Source organism: Papilio xuthus, unplaced genomic scaffold, assembly GCF_000836235.2.
Source record: "Papilio xuthus unplaced genomic scaffold, Pxut_1.1 DF829129.1, whole genome shotgun sequence".
NCBI classification, from domain to species: Eukaryota; Metazoa; Arthropoda; class Insecta; order Lepidoptera; family Papilionidae; genus Papilio; species Papilio xuthus.
Window position 1 is genome coordinate 928,097 of NW_013529520.1, and position 24,810 is coordinate 952,906.

The window sequence follows — 24,810 nt, forward strand, 5'->3', positions numbered from 1 at the left end:
TAACTTAAAGTATTTCTTTTTTTTTAATATCATGTAAGTACCGAGCACCTATAATCGTGTTTCAGACAAAATACCACAGTCCACTAATCTAGCACAAGCCTGTCGCTGACCGATTTGATAAGCAATAATCCCATATCTCGTGCTGTCACGCTGAGATGACTCCCACAAGCATTGAGACGCGTAATTGTACACTCAGTTCCACAAAAAGTGGGTTCTAAAATTATATTTTTTATATTGATGGCCAATATGTTTAAGAATAAAATATGAATCATTATATTAATTTAATATTAATTTGAATAATAATTTGTTCAATGAAACAAAAAAAATAATTTTCTTTTTTTTATTGCTCTGGTAATTTCTAAGTAATAAGACATTTTCTTGGAAACATGAATAAGTTAAAGGGTTCAATAGGATTTTTATGTTACTTTACGTAACTGCAAAATTACTACTTGTTTTAGCATATATTGAATCAATGAATTAAATAAAAAAGTAACGAAAAAAAAGTACTGAATTGTTGGTAGTAATGTGTTGGATCATTTTATTTGCAATGAAGTGTACAATATCATATATTATCTAAACTAAAACTCTCGCTATTCGAATATAAGTTTATTGCGGAACTTTCCCAATCTTAGTTTTTTATCAATCATGATGTAGTGGACATCAAGAATCAAAGTAATCAAGTCTGCTTCGGTGATACAACAAATATTGTGCCGATGATATATTATATATAGTAAAAATGAAAAAAATCGTGAAAATGAGTGTGATACGAACAATTAGTTATTTAACATTAATAGTAACAATATCAGCTTTACCAATTAAAAATCAAATTATTGAAGTCCCAGATTTAATAATAGAGCCAGAAATTATTAAAGTAGCTAACTTAAATGTAACGGAAATAAAAGAATCAAATGATACTGTTGTGATTGATAAAACTGAACAGAATATTTTAAAAAATTCTGATACAGGATCAAGAAATCAAGTCAGACCAGGAATGTCGGTGTCCAATTACGATGTAGAAATCACTAGAAACGGTGACACGTTTACTGGAAGATTACTTGCTCAGGTGATCGTAGAAGACCCAAGTACACGAGAAGATGATATCGTCTTCCAAGTTGAAGGTCTAACTATAGATTCAGTTCAGTTTTCAATGGCAGGAGGGTCTAATTTCCAAAATGCAGATTTTGGTGTAGATGACGGATTACTTGAAATTAGTACTGGCATTGAAGCAACTTTGTACAATTTTAGAATAGAATATCGTGGATCTCTACAAGAGACCGGCTTTGGTCTGTATGTTGGTAGATATTTTAACGACGGGTAAGTAATTCAAACATACTATATGTGTTAATTTAATTATTTATAATATTTAATTTTTTAAAACCACTTTAAATCTGCTAGCTTTTATGCTAAAAACTTAAAGATGATGTACAAGTGTGTACTTGTGCAAAAAAGGATTCGAACCAACAACACCATGGCTTGTAGACCAGACCATACCTCAAGCCGTTATGCTGCTAGTGTGTTTTTAATTTTAAATTTAGTGTCTCAAGAATAAATTGCTATTTTTTATTCTTGTATTATTATTTTTTTACTTTAATAATTATTTTGATAGCGCCTAATGACTTCAATTCAAAGATTGACCACTGTGATTTCAAAAAATCGGTGTTTTCGAGAAGACGAATTCAAGTTAGTAGTCTCTTGACACGATAAGTTACTGACGCAATGCTGAGATGCTTATCAATGCATAAGCAACGGTCACGTGCTTACATTTGATAGTAAAACATCTTGAAATTTATGACAAGAGACGTTTAGTGTGTCTACCATAAAGTGGTCTAACAACCAAAAGGCTACCCTCTCCCTCTACTTAACTTGCATCCCACAAGGTGTGGGATCAGCTTGGCTACCAAAAGGTTTTTAAACGTAAAATACATAGATCATCATCATCAGCTCACTATACGTCCCCACCGAGGGGCTCGAAGCCTACCCTAAGTTAAGGGTGATTCGGCCCTTGGGCACGCTGGCCCAGTGAGGGTTGGTTGACTTTACACATATCTTTGAATTTCTTCTCAGACATGTGCAGGTTGCATCACGATGTTTTCCTTCACCGTCAGAACGTCGGATAAATGTACATATGTAAATCGGAAATCGAAAAACACATTGGTACATGGCGGGATTCGAACCCAGGACCTGCAGATTGCAGAAGTGCTTGACCCCTGAGCCACTAACGCTCTAGAATAATAAAATACATAGATACAGAAATAAAATATCAACATTTTGTTATAAGGGATAGAGTTCAAAGGCATACAATTTCCCGCAATAAATATTTAATATAGAAGAATCTGTGCTTTGAAGTCGCACACACTTAAGATAGAGACGTATAGTTTCTTAATCTTGCGAGAATTTCATTTTATTCCTTTATTCGATAAGAGCTGTTGAGTTGATATTGTCGGTATCGATATAATATAAGTAAGAAGACGAATCGCTCACTCAAAATTTACAGATAAACTGTTAAAATTCAAGATAATGTCAATAAATATGGCTTCGAGGAATGTGGGCTTGCGATAAGGATTCCAAAAAATGGCGTAAGTTATAACATGTGAATGGATTACTTACTACTTTCACATGTTCTTAGAATACGCTGATTCTTTATTATACGAAGAGGAAAAGGAATATTCGATTAATGTAATTCTCATTAGTTAAGGCAGCTTTTGTGTAAGAAAGAGAAAGAAAAACAAGGAACTTTAAAATAGGACGAGAATAGGATTAATAGAAAAGCAAAGATGTTGCTGAGAAGGTTTTACGAATATGTTGCTAGCTGGGTATACAAAAAGAGTAAAATAAGATAAGGGAGATAAAGCCATCACCATCGTAATTGCCAGATGAAATCTTAAAGCATAATAAGTAAAACAACTCTATGAATTTACTTTATTTCATCATCATCATCTTCCTGGACTCATATGGGTTCGGCGCACCACGTTTTGATCCTCCCGATCTATCTATCTAACGAATTTTACTTTTATGGATTTAATGACATCGATTCAATCCAAGAATTATCTTTCTTTCTGTCTTTCGTCGTTAATCTTATTCAGGTGAAAATTTTCGAGCACAAATTTATTATTTAACATGTGCGTTCTTAATTGTGCTCTTAATTTTTGTTCTTTTAAGTATTGCCTCTACAATCGTAATATAGAATTAAAAAAAAAATAAGCTTGGTGATTTCAATTTTGCGTTTGAATGCCATTAACCTGAAAAAATATAAAAGCAAAATATAATATTGCAAAAAATCCTAAGATAAAACTAACAACTGTATTTTAGGAATAATTTTCAGAGTTTTATTATTATTCTTGCTAACTGCCAAAGACGTTTAAAGGTAACACTTTTTCCAACACTCAATACTTAACAAGACACAGCATCTTTTTAAGGAGTAGTAACTATTATAAATGTTTGAAATGTTTTTTTATTAACATCATAAAAAATAAAAAAATAAAAATGATCTACGACAATCACTTACCAATTAAAGATGCTACCAAAACATGCTCATCTTGTCACTTTACGATAAAAAATGTGCAGAAACCTAAAACCAATTCTCTTTAAAGCTTCTTTGACGTAAATACTTTAAGATCATCTTAAATGTTACGATTTTATCTCTTTTGATTCTATTTGTTGACATTATCTGTGTCACGTATCCCATCTTATTTTATAAATCTATTGTTATTAATGATTTAGTTATTTGCACGTTACTTGCAGTGATCGGCGGAACACGGTTAGGTCATTTTACTATTGAAAATGGCCTGTAAAAGACAATGGAAGTTAGTCATTTTCGTGACCACAATACTTTTGAAAGTGTGCGTGATATCTCTTCCTATACCACAGAGTTCAAATATTAACGTAAATACGGATACTGTAGATAGTTTTACAGGCACATCGAAACCGAAATTAAATGTCGAAAATCTAATTGTAGGAAACGATAGTATTATAAATGAAGATAAAAAGAATTTAAACAGAACAAACTCACGTAATGATACTACTAGAAGTGTTGATCCGCCTGCATCACGAAATAATGTCAGACCAGGTCAAGAAGTCAGACAATATAGCATACAAATAACAATAGATGGTGATACTTTTACTGCTAGAAGTCTCATGGAAGTTCAACTACAGCATAATTCAAGGGAAGATGCAATTATATTCCATTTCCAAGATTTGGTAATAACACGAGTTATGACCGGAATTTTAACTGAAGCAAATCTTGACGATACTCCACATAGGGTCAGGAATAATAGACTGGAAATTAATCCTAGACAAACCGCTTCGTCTTTTATAGTAGTGATAGAATATAATGGCCGATTAAGTGGAAATGGACTCGGATTATATGCAGGATCATATGATGACAAGTAATTTCAAAACAATCTTTAGAAATCATTTAATAATTAATTATCAGTATATTGTTTTCGTTTCTATTCTTTCTATTCCTGGACGAACGACCTTCTTTATATGTTTAGGAAAATCTGGTCTATGGCAAAATGAATACTTACCCCATAAATCCCCTCTGTGTACTTTATATTAACAGATAATTTTATATATTTTTTTGGATTGTTTCAGCACCTATCTCGCTATGAACCTACATCCTACGTATGCAAGACGAGTGTTCCCTTGTATCGACGAACCGAACCAATCATCCACAATAAGGTTCACGTTTAATAACGTTGAGTATGACAACTTGGTAGTGAATTCAATGCTAGAAGACAACAGTCAGTACGTATATTGCTATTCCTTTTATGGAAATTTTTAAATGGTGATTGAAATCGCGCGACAGATAAAAATGTATTTCTATTGATTTCTTTACGTTTCGACAGAACGCACTTCAGACCTTTACAAGGTCCTCCACATTTATGGGGCATGGTGGCTCACAATCTGAACAACGCTTATTTCCCAACACCGAATGTCGTGTTGAACGGACGTCCACAAGTTCTAAACCAAGAGGCTCAAGCATCTATCGCCATTAATCATTATTACCATGCACTGAACGAATGGACAAATAAACCTTATCTTGAAATTATTCTAAATCAAAATGGAAGAATGAACATTGTAGCATTGCCTGATTCTGACAGAGATTGGTATGCGCTGTCGACTGTGTGCATATGGTAAGTCGTGAATATTTGCGTAGCATATTAGTATTCAAAGAATCATTCGAAGTAATGTTTTATTCTCTTTCACTCGCTTTCGAGAAATAAAGTATAATTATATATCTTCATTAACCATTGCCAAGAATTCTTTGTTAGACTTTATGGAAAAAATATAACTTTTAATTTAATTAAAAATTAATTTATCGTTGATTTAACTCGGAGAAAATAGTTTTTAATTAAAAGTTGACAAAAAATTATAGTACTAGATATTTACATTACATAGTAAATTTTTAAATTAAATTGCATAGTAAATTGTAAAGATGATCTCGTTTCAAACTTTTATGATGCTTAACCTTATCGTTGTGATATTGTCATGATTAAATTGATGAAGATATCCGCTGAATTCGATAGTATGTTATCGCGGTATTCCATCCAATACATATCCTATTTTTATTATAATTCAATGATCTTCAATGAATTTTCATAAGTCGCTCATCTTCCAATAATATATAACCAGGAAATATGTACTTGTTTTTATATAAGATGAATAATATGTCATAATTACTTTACCTTTACAGTTGCATAATATAATTTTATATGTTTCAATACATATATAATTTTTAAATTTTATAATTATGGATATTGGTTGGATTACAAATACATATAATAGTAAACAACAATATTTAAAATTTATGAGGACTTTACAATTTATGGTATTTTAGGGAACCGTATGTATTCATGGAAATTAACCATTCAGTGAAACAAAGACAACTGGCTCTTACTAGAATAGCCGAGATGATGTCGAAGCAATGGTTCGGTTACGTCATACACCCTGAGAACTGGCGCTTCCAGTGGGTCACCAGTGGCCTGTCAACATATGCTGGATACGAAGTGCTTAAGGACGTAAGTATCTGCCATAAGTTTTTAAAAAGTTCGATAATTAGTTCAATCAAAGAGAATTCAAATCCCAAGACTGACTTTACTATTTTTGAGGAATTTTCGAAACTTTTAATTAACCTGGCTTGTAGGCAAACCGTGCTAGATTTCTTCTAAATCTTATACAAAGTTAAAGCTAATGCTTTTCAATATATCAGTAATTTATGTATGTTCTAGTTCCAAGATGGTCCCCTTGACACAGATAATGCTTTACTAGATGTGAACACATTATTTGTAACTGAAGTAATCCAAGAAAGTCTCCTGCGAGATGCGTACATCAATACTCAAGCTCTGGAACCGAGCGAAGATATTTTTAATGAAGAAGATATAAGACATAATGTTAATGGCTTGTTGAAATACAAAGCTCCCGCTATCATGAGAATGCTAAGATTGGTACTGGGCGGAGCTGATGATGACTTTATACAGTTAGCTGCTAGAGCACTCCTCAATAGCAGGTACACAAATTCATTCAATTAGGGTAAGGTTTAAAAACCAATTTGCACAAAAATGTGCATTTTAAAACTTTCGTGTTCAATGTTTTTCAGATCTTTACAAACAGTTAATTCATTGAATTTCTACGACGCAATTAACAGTGAGTGGTTATTTGGTGGTGCTGAAATAATAGGCAATATACAAGATTTCTTAGAAGCATGGGTTCAGGCCACAGGCTATCCTACAATTCACGTTGGTTTGAGACAAGGCGGTGTCCTTATCACACAGGTAAATTTTGTTAACATTTTGTACAAAGATATTCTTTCGTTTAAAAAAGTAGCTATGTTCATTTGATGCCAAATAGCTCTGCTATTCAATACATCAAAAAAGTTACAATATCAAATATCAATCATATTTTAGGAGCGTTTTGCGTTCTCTCCTGTTACACAAAGGAACTATGAAATACCCATTACATACACAACCAGTGAGAATCCAAACTTTGGTGATGATAATATTCATCCAATAAGTGTTATTGATGGAACAACAACTTTGGATTTGGATATCGATGAAGAAGGCTGGATCATATTTAACATTCAAGCTCAAGGTGAGATTATTAAGATCATCGTCAACCTGCCTTTGGGGGTTAGACAAAGTGCATTCCCTCTGAAGCGATTCCATAACGAATTTATAAATGTATAGACCTGACAATAACTTTCGTTAAGTCACGTGATTGTCGCGCGTCAGTTTCATACATTTTTGAAGTTCGCTATGGAATCACTTCGAAACGAATGCATTTTGTCTAACCCCTGTTGTAAGTGGCCGGTACAGTGTGCACTACTCTTCCATACTCAATCAACTGTCATAGTTAAGATTTAAGTAGAAAAATATTTATAAATATTGATTTAAATTTGTTACCCACAAAGTTTTACAGCAAAGCTTTCATAAGGATAATTATATCTACGATTGTAATTCATAGTCTTGTTTATATTTTACTCGGTATTGATTTAATATACAAATTATATTATTATAGCTGTTTTTACTAACATAATCGTAAACCTCGTACTGAAAAGGTCATATAAAAATGTTATATATTTTAAATACAGGTTATTATCGAGTGAACTACGATCCAGATTTATGGGACAATTTGATAGAAGCTCTCGAAGACCCGGAGCGCAGGGAACAAATACATCCGCTGAACCGCGCTGCAGTAAGTTCATTCAATGCAATTTATAAAATACATAGATAAGATTTATTAAGACCCTAGCTTCTACCTGAAATTCCGTCCTCGCGAATTAACACAGTCTACTTATTTTTTTAATAATTACGCGTGCACGGAGTCGCGGGCAACAGCAGGAAGTAATCTAAATCTTAAACATTTTCAACCTTATGGCAAAAGTTATAAAAATACCAAATAATAATATTTTAGTTACTGGATGATGCCCTTAACTTAGCAAGAGCCAGTAAAATCGATTATGAAATCGCATTAAGAATCGCTCTCACTATGGAACATGAAACAGAGTATGCAGTTTGGAAGGCATTCGTAAGAAATATGAATTTCTTGAGGAAACGACTTACAGCAATGGTTGAAGAAGATGATGACTTAGATCAGGATATTTATTTGGTAAGTAATTCAATTTAATTAAGATAGTTTAAAGTTACAAGGCATTATTATGCTGACAACAAAAATAAAAAGCTTACGATACTAAACATATTCCTAGTTTAATGACATTGAGACGGGAATAGTGGATAGATTATCAATATAATTTCTTGTTTGTTGTATAACAGAGAATGGTGAGAAGAGCAATTGTTGCATTTGAAGATGAAATTGGCTTCCAACCGGAACGTGTAACAGAACCCGCCATGGTATCCCTAACTAGAGGTTTAGTGATGGACCATGCCTGCAGATCTAACTATGATCCCTGTATTGCTGTCGCCATTGACCTGTTTTATGATCCTAATAATAATGAAGTTGTGTAAGTCTCCAATGCTATCATAATTTAGTTGTATTAGTAATTTCTATATGCCGTCAATGAAGCTATTCCATCTATTAAAATATTGAATTAAAAAAATCTAAGACAATCATCCAATCATATCTGAGAATTATTATTTGAATATTGCAATTTTGATTTTAGAAATCCAGACATTCCTCGGGATTTGAGACCAGCGGTCTATTGCACGATGGTGAGAGAGGGCGACGAAGATACGAGAACAGCATTATATGAACGATTGGAAATTGAACCATCGTATTACGAGCGTATCGTAATTTTGGAATCACTGGCCTGTTCTCAAGATGCCGGTTTTATAAGAACGTAGGTTTCATCCAAAATCAAATGAAATAAACAATTTTAATTTAATAAAAATTAATCTGTCTTTACTTCTTTTAATTTATTAGGCTTTTAGAAGAAACAGTAGCAAACAATAGCCCGTACAGCGCGGAGGAAAGCGTAAGAATCTTCAAAGCAGTCGCAGAGAGCAGTTATCAGAACGCAAGGCTAGCTCTCAGCTTCATATCGTTGAGAACAAATGAAATCAGGAATAGGTTAGTATTTCTTTAATCATTTTTCCAATGTTATGAAAAGTCACCAAGTTTGGACCTAAAATATTAGGCATAAAAATAAGCTTATTTAACTTCAGAAGTTAGTAAAATGAAGTTTCATCGTCATCAGGCTTTTTACCCAATCTTCAGTTGTATGTTTATTACATTTTTTTTTGTATAGGTACGGCGGTGCAGACAAACTGGAAGAAATTATATTGACACTAGGAGAAAACATGGCGAATGCAGATTTGTCAACTGACGTAAGTCTTGAGTCTTTAAAAATTAGATTGCAATATTAAGCTGTATTATAGAAACAGTTTCATTGATTTAGGAATTATCTTAAAACTCATTCTTAACAATAAAAGATGCAGTTTATTGTTATTTTATCTGAATTATAATCATAATAATAATTACGTAAATCTAATCTGGGTTAATTTTGTTTTCAGTTTATTAACTGGACTGGTTCAAGGAACAACAACTTGGATGATTCTGAGAACTTTGCAGAACGAGTAGCATCACACGTTGATGAAAATGTAGATTGGGATAACGCACAACTCGAATATGTATACGAATGGATAGATGAAAATGATGCGTCCACTGTATTTGTTTCGGCAATTTTAATAACACTATCTCTAGTTATTACTATTTTCAATAATTAATTCTATTATTATTTAGAGTAAGAAATTATTATTATTTTGAGTTAGCAATTATTAATTATTAATTATTAATACTTGAATATTTTATTTCATGAAACTATTTACTAAGTATATAAATTAAGTTTTATAATAATATGGAATAAGCAATATTTTAGAATTTAAACTAATAGACTATTAATTAATTAATCTAATAACTTAAGAGTAATGTTATTAATTTAGGTGTAGAAAAATACATTTTTTAATTTTAAGCTTAAATATTGTACAAAACGAAACTCTATATTATCTGGTTAGATATTATATGAGGTTTCAATAAGCTCCTAAATATTTTTGCAGCATATTCAAATGTTTCGATTTAACAAAAAAAACAATAGTATGGTTTAGTACAACCATGCTATTCTATGTTGGAGGCCTAATTTTCCTCTCTTCTTTCCCAATTTTTTATAATAAGAAATGTAAGGAAAGGGGAAGCTGGGGACGCATAGGAAGAGGAAGTATTCTTTTTCTCTGTGTCCCCTTATCCGTTGACTAAAGAGAGGCAATGTATTTGCGATTGCGAATGTCTATAACAAAATATTTATTAATTTTTGAAACATTTTCTGATAAGATTTTTATGATATTAAACTGCAAATTATTTACGGAGTGAATTGGTTTGTAATCACTTCTTCTTATACAAATGTGTAACTAGATTGGTTGATATGATTTTTCTAATGGATTTTAAGTTTAAATTAAAGTAGAATAGAGTTGAATGTTGAATTGCACAAAGTGTTAGTTAACAATATTTTTTTACTTAAGTAATCAAAACTTATTTATAATAATGTACCTAAGTAGTAAATATATATTAACAACGTAGTATATTAAATTTAATTATTATTTGCTTATTATTAATAAATTAATTAAAAATAATATTTAAGAATTAATTTTAATATTTTTTATGCTACATTATCACTCACGGCTTTTTAATTAAAATAATAATATTAAATTATTGTAATTAGAACTTAATTATTTATAAACTAAATTTGTCGCAAACGCGTCCTCTTGCTTCAAATTTAGGTTTATTTTATTCATAATTTTTTATTATCAATTGTAATATGTACATATTGTGTGTGATTAATAAACTTATAGGTAGTAAGATGGCGATTTTCTTTTCTCGAATGCATTTTAATATAGATGATGAAAATAGACTTATTCCTAAGCTAATTTTGTATTAATAAACTTTGATGGGGGATTACTAATATTATATATGCGAATTTTAAGATGTAGGGCTGAAGGAATATTTATGAAATTTGGCATAGATATAGAAAATAGTCTGGAAGAATACGTCGGCGGTTTGTAATGTTTTTTTTTATTCCACGTGGATGGAGTCTCGGGCGATAGCTAGTAATAAATAAAACTAATATCTTCGTTTAAGTTTAATATTTTTATAATAAATTATTTGTTCGTAGTTTATAAATATTCCAATCAATATGAAATAAGTATTATTCGTAGTTAAATAAATAAGAATTAACATTAAATAAATAAAAATTGACTAGATTTATAGACAAATACAATAATATCGATATCATAATTATTTATTTAATCTAAGAAAAAATTGCTTAAAAAGTTTCCGACGCAATTTTTTTTCACTTTACGTAGTGCTTTTTTTTGTGACTGAGTAGTCACTGTTTGCCTTGAGGAGGCATTTACAGTTTCACCGGGCTTGAGGTGGCCGAGCGCAGATGGCGCTTAGCCTGAACCTCGTTTATGAATTTACGTAGTGCAATTTTTTTTTTTAATTAATTCTTTTTATTAAAAAGCAAGCCAATAAATAAACTGAGTAAAATTAGGAATGTGATTAAAATAATTTAGCAAGTTTTTTTTAGTTACATAATATTATTATTAAAATAAGTTAGTCTTAGTAATGGCAGCGCTTGCAATATTAATACTCGTAATACTTGATACAACAGTTAAGCTAATTTAATAGAACACATTTGTCGTCCATTATTTTAAGCTTCAAAGTTAGGTTAGGTGTCCTTGAAAATATCGATTAGAATTAATGAATCGATACAGACATCAAAAAAAATTTGAAGAAAAAATTTTTTGTAACATAATTTTTGTAACACAGCGGTTTTTTGTAACATTTTTTTGTAACATAGTATAAAAGGGTTCAATGACGCAACATTGCAACAAGGATTAATGGTGGCCATTAATTTAAATATGTAACCGAAACTTAAAAAAAATTTGCAATTTAGCACTTTTGAGTTCAAAAAATTGATTGAACGTTACATTTAATGATTTTTCAAAGGTGATCTATGAAATTGACTCTACAAAATAACATTTTTTGTGCTAAACAGGCACAAAAACACATTTTAATACGCGTGATCAAACACTTGCACAAAAAATAATATTGTTTTCTCTATTTTTTTCATAGAATATGAGAAAGATGGCAGATTGTTTTTACAGGCGGTTCGTTATTGAGAAGTCTTCAAATTTGACATACTAAATGAAATAATACGTCTCAGAAATACTTAATTGGTTTCCATTTATCCAGTAATTTATCTAAATCTTTTTTATCTAATAATAATAGTTATTAATAATAATAAGATTGTAGTTAACAAGGAAGAGATTATAGAAGCAGATCCTCCGGGTCCTGCTACTAAAGTTTGTGCAGTTGTCGAAGATTCGGTGGTTATCACGAACTGGAAAGAGATAAAAAGTAGATTAAGTCGCACAGTCAGATAAGTATAATAGTAGTCCCTTAGTGTTAATTTAAGTGTGTTTCTGTCAGTGTGGAAGTAAGTACCACCCCTTTTCTGATAATAACAATAATTTTGATATAGAATCTTAATAAGTAATTCTAAATGTGTCACCACAAAAGTAAATAGATAAAAACTAAGCAAAATTTGACGGAAAAGATTATTAAGTCTTATATTTTTATAAAAAAAATTCCAGCAAATTACATTTACCTCAGTCGTTGAACGCACAAGTTCCTGTGGCCGAGGAGTTCCCATGGGTATTCTGTACATAAATCTGTTCTGTTCCCGCCTAAAATTTAACAGATAGAATAATTAAAAAAGTAAACTAATTACATCTCAATCCGTTATTGTCTAGACCTAGAATAGTAATTACGTATAACCCTTCACGTATTTTATTTTAACATTAGCTGTGGCCGCAACTTCGTTCTCGTGGTTGTCGTAAACACGATCGCGATTATCTTTTGATTGCTCACGTTGGTTTATTTCATAAATATTTTTTCAGTAACTTAAACGAAACAACAACGAAAGTCCTCAAAATGTGAATATTGTTCTGCAACATTTCTCACTGACGCTTTGTTCCTATTGGTCGCAGCGTAATGTTATAAAGCCTAAAGCCTTCCTCTATAAATGGACTATCTAACAAAAAAAGATTTTTTCAAATCGGACCAGTAGTTCCTGAGATTACCGAGTTTAAACAAACTCTTCCGCTTTATTATAATATTAGTATAGATGTAACTAACAATTTATGTTCTGCGTTGATTTTCTCCTCAAATTCGCAGCGATTCAGGCCCTCACTTCCGATATTATCATTTGATTCGCTTTGAAATACATAGTAATACGTTTCTCGGAAATCTGGATTAATTCTGAAAACAATTATTTTACTGGTTATTTAGATGTAGTTAGAACATATTTAAATTATGACAAACACAAACAAGCCTTTTAATAAATATGACAAAAAAACCAATGTATTTCTTGCTGAAGTTTGTAAAGATTTTCACAGTACCTCTGTCTCTCGAGCGGTGCACGAATCTTTCTCATGTAGTTCAAGCATGGTTCATATCTGAGGGTGCAGGCAAAATCAACAACAATACTTCTGAAGAGTCGTATGTTCGGACGTTGGTCGCGGTTGTCTATTAATCGTTTGTACAATGCGGCTACTTTTGAACGCATAAATTCCTGTAATATTTAATAATTAATACTATTTAAAAATAAATCAGGATCCCTGAGTGGCTTTCATCATCATCATCAGCTCAGTATACGTAACAGTGACGTGACAGACAGTGACAACGACGTACAGTGGGGCCTGACGGGCTCGGAGCCTACCATAAGTTAGGGGAGACTAAGCCATAGTCAAAACGCTGGCCAAGTGCAAGTTCACTACACACATATCTTTAAATTTCTTCGCAGATATTTGCAGGTGGCATCATAATGTTTTCCTTCACCTTAAGAACGTCGGATAAATGTACATATTTAAATCAAAAAAACATTGGTACATGGCGGGTTCGAACCCAGGACCTGCAGATTACAAGTCAAGTGCTTTAACCCCTGAGTCACGGACGTTGGCTTTACTGAGGACGAAACACGAAAGTACACCTCACTCGTCAATAACCATCCTAAATCAGTCGGGTAAAAACAACAAACTTTAAGTGATTTGAATTTCGAACATATAACATACTTTTTTAAATTATCTTAATTTTTTATTAGTAGTTTACAATGTGATTGTCGAGTACAATAGAATAAAGGCCACGTACAAAACAATATTAATACGAACTTCAATTGTTTTTGTCGACAATGATAAAACCAATAAAGCCGAGTATAAACAAATGAAATTGCTAGTATTTAAACATACTATTCATGAAGTTTAACTATTCCTACTTTAATAATATTGGTGTTAAATACGAAACAGACCCAACTATTAGAAAAAATAATAGTTTTGTTTTTCGGTTATTATTTGTACTGTAGTACCTGCCATTCTTGATACAAGGTCTTTGTCATATGACAATTAGCGCCATCTATCTTCAACAAATTAAAACCATCAACAGCAGCATCCCAAACTACGTCGCTCAATTCTTCATTGAGATAATCCAGAACTGTCATGGCGATGTTTATATCCAAATCCCCAGCGCTAAATAGCGCAAATACGTCGTTAACAATCTGTAACAACGATTATAATATTACAAAAGGAAGAACTTCATTACCTGTTTTGTAAATAATCAATTTACTTTCCACCGCAGCTGAATATAAGAGTAGTTGCTAGTTTCAAACAACAGATGGCGGTAGTACAGAGGCAAAAATAACAAACAATATTTTAAAACTTTTATAAACAATTTTATGGTTTTAATTTTCGTGGTTTTTATCAACATATAGTTCCTAAGAAAGGAGATTCTTACCACGATTAATCTGTTAGAGGTTCCGATATATTTGCACGATAGCATTTTTAATAAATGAGTAATATCAGGTACTCAATAGCTTAATCCTGGTAATAATCTCGTTTCTTTGTAGATTTTCGAAACAAACGCTTATTTTTGGTATATATTTTTTTGTATACAACAAAATTTAAAACATACCTGTGCTCTGTTCAATTCGTCAATAGCAAGATGGTCTTCCTTTAATGTTTTCGCAATAAGTCTCCACGTGTAAGTATCGTAGTTCACACGATAATATCCTGAAATTTATAAAATAATAACAAAGAAATCACCTATATTAGAAAAATAAAATAGGATATAGGTAAAAAGGGTAATATGTTCACCAATAAGACAAAAATAGTACTTTTGATGGGAGAAATGAAGAACATAACACATGTTCGTTTCTGTTTCTGACTCAAGTCGGGATTTTACACATAAACGCATGAACTCATGCAACGGTTCCACAAATAGACCGCAGATTATATCCACCTCGGCCAAGGATTATGACACACCCGGCGTCACTGCTTTAAGGTCAGATTCAAGAGCGTTCTCTTCTAAGAATATTGTAAATAAACAAAACATTCGCAATCGTATTTTTCACATCAACTACATTTTTTCCTTAAATTTTTTTAAAGATTTCGCATTAGTGTTATTCAGGCTTTATACGTAGTATAAATAGTAGATGTCAATAAATAAAAATTGTTGAAACGCAATGTTATTATCAACAGTATTTACATAAGTCCTCGGATATCTCATTTATGTATATACAACTAGCGGCCGCCGGCGACTCTGTCCGCGCGGTTAATAACAACTTCATAAGTGGCCTATGTGTTCTTTCAGACTGTGTTCTACATGTTTGCCAAATCTGATCAAGATCCGTTAGATCCGGAGATATCATCAAACAAACTTCCACCCATCTAAACTTTCGCATTTAAAATATTAGTAAGATAAATTAACATATTTATTTCGAAAATTGTAGAAACGGACATATGAATGATAAAGGTTCAAATATTGTAGTAAAATTACCCGAGGCATTCCTATTAAGTATTATCCAACCACCATCCAGATTCTCCCCGAAGGAATACGTCTGCATGCCGATAGTGAATCGAGGCTGGTGGCAATTGAAGCAATTCTCATTGTTTTGCATTATGTATGAAACTGGGATCAAATAGTTGGAGTCCACACGATTGAGGTTTGTGAAGCTAAATTGCCTCTGGAATAAGAAATAAAATTAACCATTAAAGACATAAAAATAATAGCTGTTGAACTATTGAAATAAATTCACATCTATGTAAAAGGAAACAGTAGATATGGCAAATAATATCAGGTAAAACATGAAAGCCACCAACACAGGGTTAGTGTACTAAATAGATTTATAAGATACTGTGAATAAGGAAGAAGGTCCTGGATTTCCATGCGACTAATTAAAGCTAAAAATCATAGAATTTGATTTACCTGCTTAAGAAGAATTACATTAGGATTCCTATCTCTGAGAACCTGTACGTTAATAACAGGATATCCAGCCTGATGGAACCATGACTTTAAGACCCTGGATGCAGTGGAACCGTTGAAGAACTGATGAAGACATTCCACCGTATCTTGATCCAAGCTTATCATGAAATCTTCCAAAGATATGTATTTCCCTCTCCTGTATATTTAAACACACGTGTAACAATGGTAATAAAAAAAAATTGTCGTTACGATAAGGTGATAGCAAGGGAGAGACAAATTGTTTTATTTCTTAACTCAGATGTGGATAAAAGGTAAAAAAAAATGTAACTAACACGGAAACCACGCCATTAGTACAAATAGAACAGCGCAAAAGAAATGGAACGGAAATTCTCCATAAAATTTATTTTTGAGTTTAGTATAACGATTGTGCACATATAGATCAGCGCACTTCACGGTTATCAAAATGATCTTGACCTATATATTGTTCAACACTCATAACTTATTAATACGAAATAAACAACGTTATTACACTTGTAGTCATAGATAATTTTAAGTGTAGTTAACCAAACGTACCTTGAATTAATGTATCTTACTAATGCCTTTTGAAACTTTTCTGATCCCAGCCAATTCTCGACCATCCATAGTATTGAAGCGGTCTTCGTTGTCACTAGGCTTTTGTATCTTGAAGGTATTTCGATAGCCAGGGTTCTGTTGAAAGTTGCCAATGCTGGCGTACTGTGGTACCAATCCACTAACATCGCCTTGTGCTTCATCTCGAGGCCGTATTTACCTATCGGTGAACTTTGTCCTAGAGTTTGCTCCCCGTGATTGTACTGAAATATTAACATACAAACCTACAGTAGTATAGAAGCAGCAGTCTTTTCAGAATTTGGAACAATAAGTGAAATATACAATTGGATTGAATTTTCGACTTCAGAAATATATATTTATGTTCCTTAACTGTACTAAATTGTTTTAGTTCTATCAGTCCGTGTGATTTACATTTCATTTTTTGTATGTGCATTACCTGAGCTAACAAATAATATGCTAAATACGTAGCAACCCCTTCTTTGAACCATTCTTCTTTCCACCTCGTTCTCTCGGGCTCTCCGGGATTTCCAAGCCATATCCTGCTCAGCTGCTGTGCGAGTTCAAACTTCATCAGCTCCATCTGCTTTATACTAGTCAGCTGTGGCATGTACATCAGTCTGTTGTCTCTGAATCAATCAATAGTATTCGATTAGTTACAGTGTTTAAGTCAACAGGGGCATGAGCGTATTAATAGACCAGTAAATTTAAATCTGGGTTTAGCAGGCGTTAATATTCAAAGTTTTCAAAATAACTCAAAAATTAAATACTTTTTGTCAGTTTATGTATTCGACATTTCCTCACTTTATTTTCCTTATCACTTAAATAATGAATCATTTTTATTACAATTAATCGTGTGTTTACAGACATCGTTCAGTTAGATAAAATTAATGTATGCATAAATCTGCTTTCACTAACATCTTAAAGAATTGTCGAGGTCAACAGTGCCAAGGTTAGTCGTAACGTAAGCATCAATGTTTTGTTTAAAATTTCTGCTCGCAATGTTTATTTGGGAAGAGCAAATTTTCAGAATAACACTCAAGATGAATAGAAAACGATAACATTGTAAATATTTCTATGGAATATCGACGTTTTTGGTTTTTCCCCTATTATGCTTAGCAATTGAAGCATTAATAATAAGGTTTTCAATCCTACAAATTTATTAAGATGTAGTATTACGTTAGCCTCTGGAATATGGATGGATTTCATCAAAGGTGACGTGTCGCAAAGCAGTACCGATTGATGATCCATAAATCTTGAATACAGTAATATCAAAAGCACTCATAAAATATATGAATTACACTTACCCATTGGTCAAGAGATTCCAACTTCCTATCTCGTATCCATTAAGGATGGATGGTACGGCCACTAAATTAATCGGACCGAACACAAGCGGTCGATTGATGGTTGCGTATTCGTGGATAAGATTTATAATCGACTCTCCGAATTGGAGTATGTAATTATAGTTCTCTAGTGTAGATATTGGTGCCCAGACAATTAATGTGTCATTGGTTTTTGTGGCTACGACGCGGCGATTACCAAAATTCGAATGATGAAAACCGACTTGGTACAACGCAACTTGTGGTGACGGTATATATTCGTATATTTGGTAGTTGTTACTAGCCCTGTAAAAAAAAATTATATTTTACCCACGTCTCATTGATAACGTCAGTATTGACCATGAATAATCCTTAAAGACTCTTCGTTAATTCCTCTATCTTATAAGTTATCTGTGCCTCATTAAAAAAAGAAAGTACACTTCTTATAGTAATACAAACTTATAATTGTCTCAATTATTTATCTCTTTGAGTAGTCTGCTGGACAGATATTTCAATTTTCTCTATGGCTTAATATAGACACAAGTTCTGAGAATAAGAAAAAGTTGTCGGCTTTCCCTGATTATAATTGTACACTGAACATATAAAGGTGTGGTCATACTGTTAAGAGTACTGGCTAAATAAATAGCAATAAAACATATAAAGGTGCGGTCATACTGTTAGATTAACGTCTGAAATAAAGAGTGTACTAAAAGTATTTTAAAATGAAACTTTTATACAATAGTTTTGGTCTAGAGTGGGGTGGGGTGAGTCTTGAGGTGTTTCTCTCTTTAGTAAGTCAATTGCTTCTAGTTTTTTTTTATAACATTTCTAACCGTTTACTTCTAAGATTAAAATCTCTTTTTCTCTTTGACAAAGTAGAGATAGCAATATGTTTTAAACGGGGATTTAGTGTCAGAAACCCATAGTAAGAGTATTTGTCCATTGAGTTGTTAAATGTGGCATTCTTCGCTTACAGTCTGATCGTACACAGTCCATTAAACCGTATTAGGTGATCGAGTGGTCACTGGGAATTGTGTCAATTAATGTGGTTTCTTTGTAACCGGAACGTCGCTCAGTATCTCCGAACACCCGGACAATTTGTAAGTCAAGAACAAATATGGAAGTGACTTAGAGAATTGATTGCCTTAATTGTTATATCAGGACTTATTATTTTATTAGATGGAGCAAATTTTCAGAGTAGCGGCTAATTTTAAATGATCAAATGAACTTAGACAACAACAGGGGAATCGCAGCATCAGTATGTGTTCATAGCAGCTAGTACGACTAAAACTGTTCAGATGATAAAGAATTTAAGTCATTGTTCCTGTTTTTAACATTAAATAGTATTGTGAAGAATGAATTAGTTTTTTAAGAGAAGAGGGCAAACCAGCAGCGGGGACACCGAGGTGTTTATCGACGCCCATGGACATCAGCAATACCAGAGGAACCGTAGATGCGTTGCCGGCCTTTGAGATGGTGATACGCTCTTTTCTTGAAAGACCTAAGTCGTAGCATTTGGAAATACCGTCGAGGATAGACCATTCCACAACGAGTGCGAGGCAGGAAGCTTCGCGAATACCGCACGGTTGTGGAGTTAAGCATATCGAACCAGGTGAAAGTGTTCTAGTATTTTCATTATCTGACTGTTTCCTTACATTAAAAGTTCTAGACATAAACACTTGACTAGCTATTTCACATTGTATTCCACAGATTATATGTCAACCACACACCGCAAAACATAATAACTAAACTAATATCGTTTTAATGCACGTTAAAAGCAATTTGAATGATGCAACAATGTACTATTATCATTCCAAAGATTTTTCTATGCTTTTAAAAATCTTACTGCTTACTAATATTATAAAATCTTTAGATGGACGGATAGATTGATGGATATTTCTAAGAAGATATCTCATAAACGGCTGTATGGATTTCGTTGAAATTTGGCATACATAGATGTAGAACATAGTCTGGAAGAACACATGGACTACTGATTAAGTTATTTTAAATGTAATTAAAAATATAATAATAGGGCATATAATTGACTTACGTGTAATGACGTTGCTCTTGAGATATTACCAAACTTGTGTTTGAGTTTTGCATGTCGACTCTTGATGGTGGCAGAAAGACTTTGAATTTGAAGACAGCCTCGAAGCGCGGATTGTCAAAGCAGGGAAAGAAATATTTCGCCTTGTTAGGTGACAGACGTGTTGTGTACAAATATCTGGAAGAAAGCGTCCTTAATAAATAAATATATCTTAGTAAACACTGCGTAAATTTGAGGCAACAATGAAAAGCAAGATTCCATTTGATCGTGGTAAAGCATAATGTACATTTTAACAATAAATTAGGAATATTTTAAGACAAACTGCATTTGTTAACTACTAGATAGCTAGGCCTTTTATCTGTGTATACTACGTTCCACGTAAAACGTCTCCCGATATGGAGCACGAGACAAACTGGTCGCCCACGCGGATGTCACAAGGCCGTCTTAGAACCAGCGACGCGCGACTAATATGCACTTCAATTGTATCACAAAGAACCCGTTTGACGAATTAGAGATCCATAGTAACTCCTAATACGCACTTTAGGATAATGTAACCATAAAGTGTTTGATTGCATGATTGTATTAAGAGATTTAAGATAGAAAAGAAAAAGCTCTTTGTACTTGATTGGTAAAGCAGGCCATACATAGTACACAAATCTATACAGCGGGGCTAGACAAAATGATTTCACTCCGACGCGATTCCATAATGAATTTCAAAAATGTATGCAACTTACGTGCGACAATCACGTGATTTATCGAAAATTATTGTTAGTTCTATACGTTTTAGAAGTTCGTTATAGAATCGCTTCTGAGCGTATGTACTTCGTCTGTTCTGCTATAGACGATAGTATTTGCCTGTTGTACTTTAAAGGTCCAAAAGACCTGTCTAGATCCAAAACAATTTGTTCTATTCATAAATAGTTACATTTTTAAACCTTGATTCCGTTCACTGTCAAGAATATTTTTTGCTATAGACAGACTTGGTCTATCGACTTTAATTAGAATCATTATGTTATTTTCCCCATTGGTTCTCATTTACATTGCTTACCTCAGACATTAGCACTTTGTTGCCTAGGCAACGTTAGCAGTTTAGTTTTATTGCCGAAAACACGGTGGGCCTAGCACGAAAATTTGCGACAAACGCATCATCAATTAAGATGTCTGAATTAGTATTAGGATGGCGCGATGAACAAATTTTAGTAAAAATTTTGTCGATGATGATACGATGGCGAACGAATATTTGAAACATATATTCGTTGTAGGTCGGCCCACTGAACCCAATAAAGAAATATTGAATATATAGCTTATTTAAGATTAGATGCAAGAAAAGGTAATGCGACTTGATTTTTTCCGCTAAAATATAGCATGTCTCAAAATTTTGAGTCATAAAGTGGGATTGTTTGAATTCAATTTAAATCATTGTTCTGTATAGCTTAGTTCAACGAAGTTCAGTTCACAGATAAAATTCAAATAGACTTCTTTTGAATATACAAAGTTCTTACAAGAAAAGTCTAAGGGTTATAAGTATTTGACATTTGTATGTAATAAAGGGAGAGGTTATTGTTGAATGAAGCTAACGAGCCGTAACATTAGGGCTATAAAGTAACTCCCAAAGCGTCTTGATGACAGGAAGCAATTCAATGAAGGTTACATTTGTTTACAAAGTACTGATTCCTCTTTTGTAAATTTATTTATTCATATTATACAGTGTTTTCAGGGTTCCGTACCTCATAGGAAAAAAACGAAACACTTATAGGATCACTTTGTTGTCCGTCCGTCCGCCTGTCAAGTTTTCTCAAAAAATGCGTGAAGGTATCAAGCTGGAATTTATTATATACCGGATCACAAGTTCGAATATATTTGTGATGAATTTCATAGATAAAATTAGTTCAGTTTTTTTACGTTGTTTTTTTAGTCACGTTTTATTTTTTGCTCTAATTTAACACGAATTATATTTTTCAGTATTTATTGACCTTGAATTTGTAGTTCGTTATTACTGTAATGGGTTTACGTAAGTGATGCGTCCGTTGAATCGTTTGTAATAATTGCAGTTGACATTCAAGTTCAGTACAACTGTGAATACAACTGCAATAAACTACACAAAATCTTCTAAAGATATAGTTAATATTGCCATTTACAGACAGAGGTTGAGATAATTACTCAATATTTTTTTTTTATTTATAACTTGTCTGTTATTTATTTCTATACGAAAATATATTTCAAGAGCATCTAGGTCTTACTAATATAATAAATCCGATTGTTTAGATGGATGTTTCTTTTGAAGGTATCTCCAGAACGGCTTAACGTATCACGATGAAATTTGGCATACATATAGATTGAAAGAACACATTAGCCACTATGATTTTTTTTTAATTCCGCAGGGACGGAGTCGCGGTCGACCGCTAGTTATAATATAAATTAAGCAAACAATTAAAAAAAAACTACAAGGCAGTCTCCCACGTTAACTATATCGTAATTTTATTGCATTTACTGCGTTAATTCCAAGTTAAAATCGAGGAAGTGTTGTAAAAATCGCCCCCGCGCAAACCCATAACAATGTAGGCGAACAAGGTGAACCTCGTCTGCATTTATACGTATTTTAAAATTATTTATTTTTCTATAAAATACGAAATAACTACAGCTGATAGATCAGAAAACCTTGCTAACAATATGATTCTATCTATAGGCTACATTTTTCTATGCGTTAGCTACAATTTCTAGGTTTTTAAAAAGAACAAGTTCTTTTAACAAATTTACTTTAGTTACTTGCAAACAAAACTGAATTTAGCATCCATGAAATTCGCCTCTTAAACTAATATTATTTGTTTAATAATACATTTATTTTATCATTGTTTTAGCCGGCCGCTTCGCCATTTCGGCGAATTCAGGCCAGTTGCTCTTTTGCTACCTTTTAATAAAAAAAAATAAATTACGATTAATTTTATAGACAACAAAGACGCATGCGCATACAAACAGAAGATATTATTTTTAGTCTCATTGTCATAACACGATGTGGTATATTTAATTCATAAGTATTACGCTGCGATTGCGTTGGCCATTCATAATTTAAAATTATATGAAACAGTAAAATCGATTTAGTATATAACATTAAACCGTCATTTTATATTTTTTTTTAAACACGACATAAATTCCGACAGGAATGTCTGACTGATATCTGTATTTTGTAGTCCTGACACTAATTATTGTGTCGCAAATTTTTCTTCAATTAGAGACACTCATGTTCACACTGAGACATTCGAGATTTCGAGATTAGAGACCTTAAGATCGCTGAGAACGGCACAGAGATGAAAACCCAACTTTTGATGTTATAGAGGAGAGGCCGCGATTCATAGTAATGAAGAAACGATGCACAGAGAGAGAGAGAGACAGAGAGAGATAGACCAGACAAAATTTAATGAAATATTTTTAATTTAAAATTTTGTTAAAAAAAATTTTTTTTTTTTTGTAAAATTTATACGAAAAAATTTGAACTCTATTAATGAAATCAAATCATGTTTTGGAAACTTAGAAATATTTTACTTACTTGGTAGTACCATCTTCATTATAATCCAATGTAAATATTCCATCACTTTCTTTCTTCAAACGTTTATTAAATGATATTTTCAATAAATATTGAGTCTTATATACATTATACTGTTTTAAAGAATCAGCTAAATATATATACAGTTTGCCTCTGACTTTGTCGACTTCGTAAGGTCTATGTTTGTTCACTAAGTCTAAATCTCCATCAAGCACTTTTATAGAATCTCGCCTTATGTCCAAATCCCTCGCGTCCATTTCTATGACTCTAACATTCGGGGCATTTGCTATTATAGTAACAACCATATTGCAATCGTAATAAGAATCACCGGTTTTAAAAATATAAGGTATTATTGTTATTTCATATTGCACTGGATACACCGTGTAGTTTAAACATTCTTCGTCTACGAAACTTCCTTGAATCGTTGTACAAAAAATTAAAAAGTAAAAAATGGAAAGGAACATTTTTTTTAATTTTCAAATTTCGAACTAAAGTTATAGACACGTCCTCGCGCGACGCGCGTATTACTGCGTTTTGTATTTCGCACTGGCCATTGCCTTGGCGCCAAAATTGACCAGCATAATAAGACCTCCCCTGCCTCCTTTTCATCGCATATTAACGGCCAATTTTCGGTAACACAGTACACTAACATGGCTCTTCATTATCTGGTTAAATAGACGTAAACTTACGTACAAGTATGTAAGTTTAGCGATTTTTTTTGTTTTAGTATCTGGCTGGTTTTACTTTTTTGTTGCTATAAACTTTTATGTGCATATTTTTGACGTAATATGGTAAGTTAATGCGATTTTTAATGGTTTTTGTTGTCATAAATTAAGCCATGACATAAATAGGGTTCTATGACTGCTAAAAAGGGCGGACAGACAAAAGAAAAGACCTGTATCGTCTTCGTATGGTTATGAGTTATGAGGCTACTCACTTGAACTATTATTTTGGAAAAACATGAATTGCACAAATTATCAAAACTAAGTGACTTTAAGTCAATGTAAAATCAATTAATTTGTTTCATGAAAATACTTTATCTTTTTCGA

General features: G+C 32.5%; 2 protein-coding genes across 3 annotated transcripts; one reads left to right on the forward strand and one right to left on the reverse strand.

Annotated features, from left to right (window-relative positions):
• Positions 1–627: 627 nt before the first annotated feature.
• LOC106120806 (membrane alanyl aminopeptidase) lies at positions 628–9,705 on the forward strand. Of its 2 annotated transcripts, none has more exons than XM_013316258.1 (14): positions 628–1,314; positions 4,594–4,746; positions 4,848–5,135; positions 5,840–6,020; positions 6,231–6,508; positions 6,599–6,773; positions 6,906–7,089; positions 7,589–7,692; positions 7,912–8,106; positions 8,271–8,458; positions 8,618–8,794; positions 8,878–9,024; positions 9,203–9,281; positions 9,468–9,705. In XM_013316258.1, exons 1-14 carry the CDS (start codon positions 737–739, stop codon positions 9,678–9,680), a joined length of 2,940 nt encoding a protein of 979 aa, XP_013171712.1. In that variant the 5' UTR covers positions 628–736; the 3' UTR covers positions 9,681–9,705. The 2 variants fall into 2 exon arrangements, with proteins under 2 accessions (XP_013171712.1, XP_013171703.1); XM_013316249.1 differs by lacking the exon at positions 628–1,314 and adding an exon at positions 3,728–4,385.
• Positions 9,706–11,450: 1,745 nt separating this feature from the next.
• LOC106121196 (aminopeptidase N) lies at positions 11,451–24,284 on the reverse strand. The gene is made up of 13 exons (XM_013316724.1): positions 23,765–24,284; positions 20,224–20,397; positions 18,162–18,479; positions 17,294–17,483; positions 16,840–17,099; positions 16,270–16,462; positions 15,841–16,027; positions 14,977–15,074; positions 14,375–14,563; positions 13,413–13,585; positions 13,150–13,272; positions 12,620–12,698; positions 11,451–12,352 (listed from the first exon to the last, which is right to left on the reverse strand). Exons 1-13 carry the CDS (start codon positions 24,223–24,225, stop codon positions 12,224–12,226), a joined length of 2,574 nt encoding a protein of 857 aa, XP_013172178.1. The 5' UTR covers positions 24,226–24,284; the 3' UTR covers positions 11,451–12,223.
• Between the last annotated feature and the right edge of the window lie 526 nt (positions 24,285–24,810).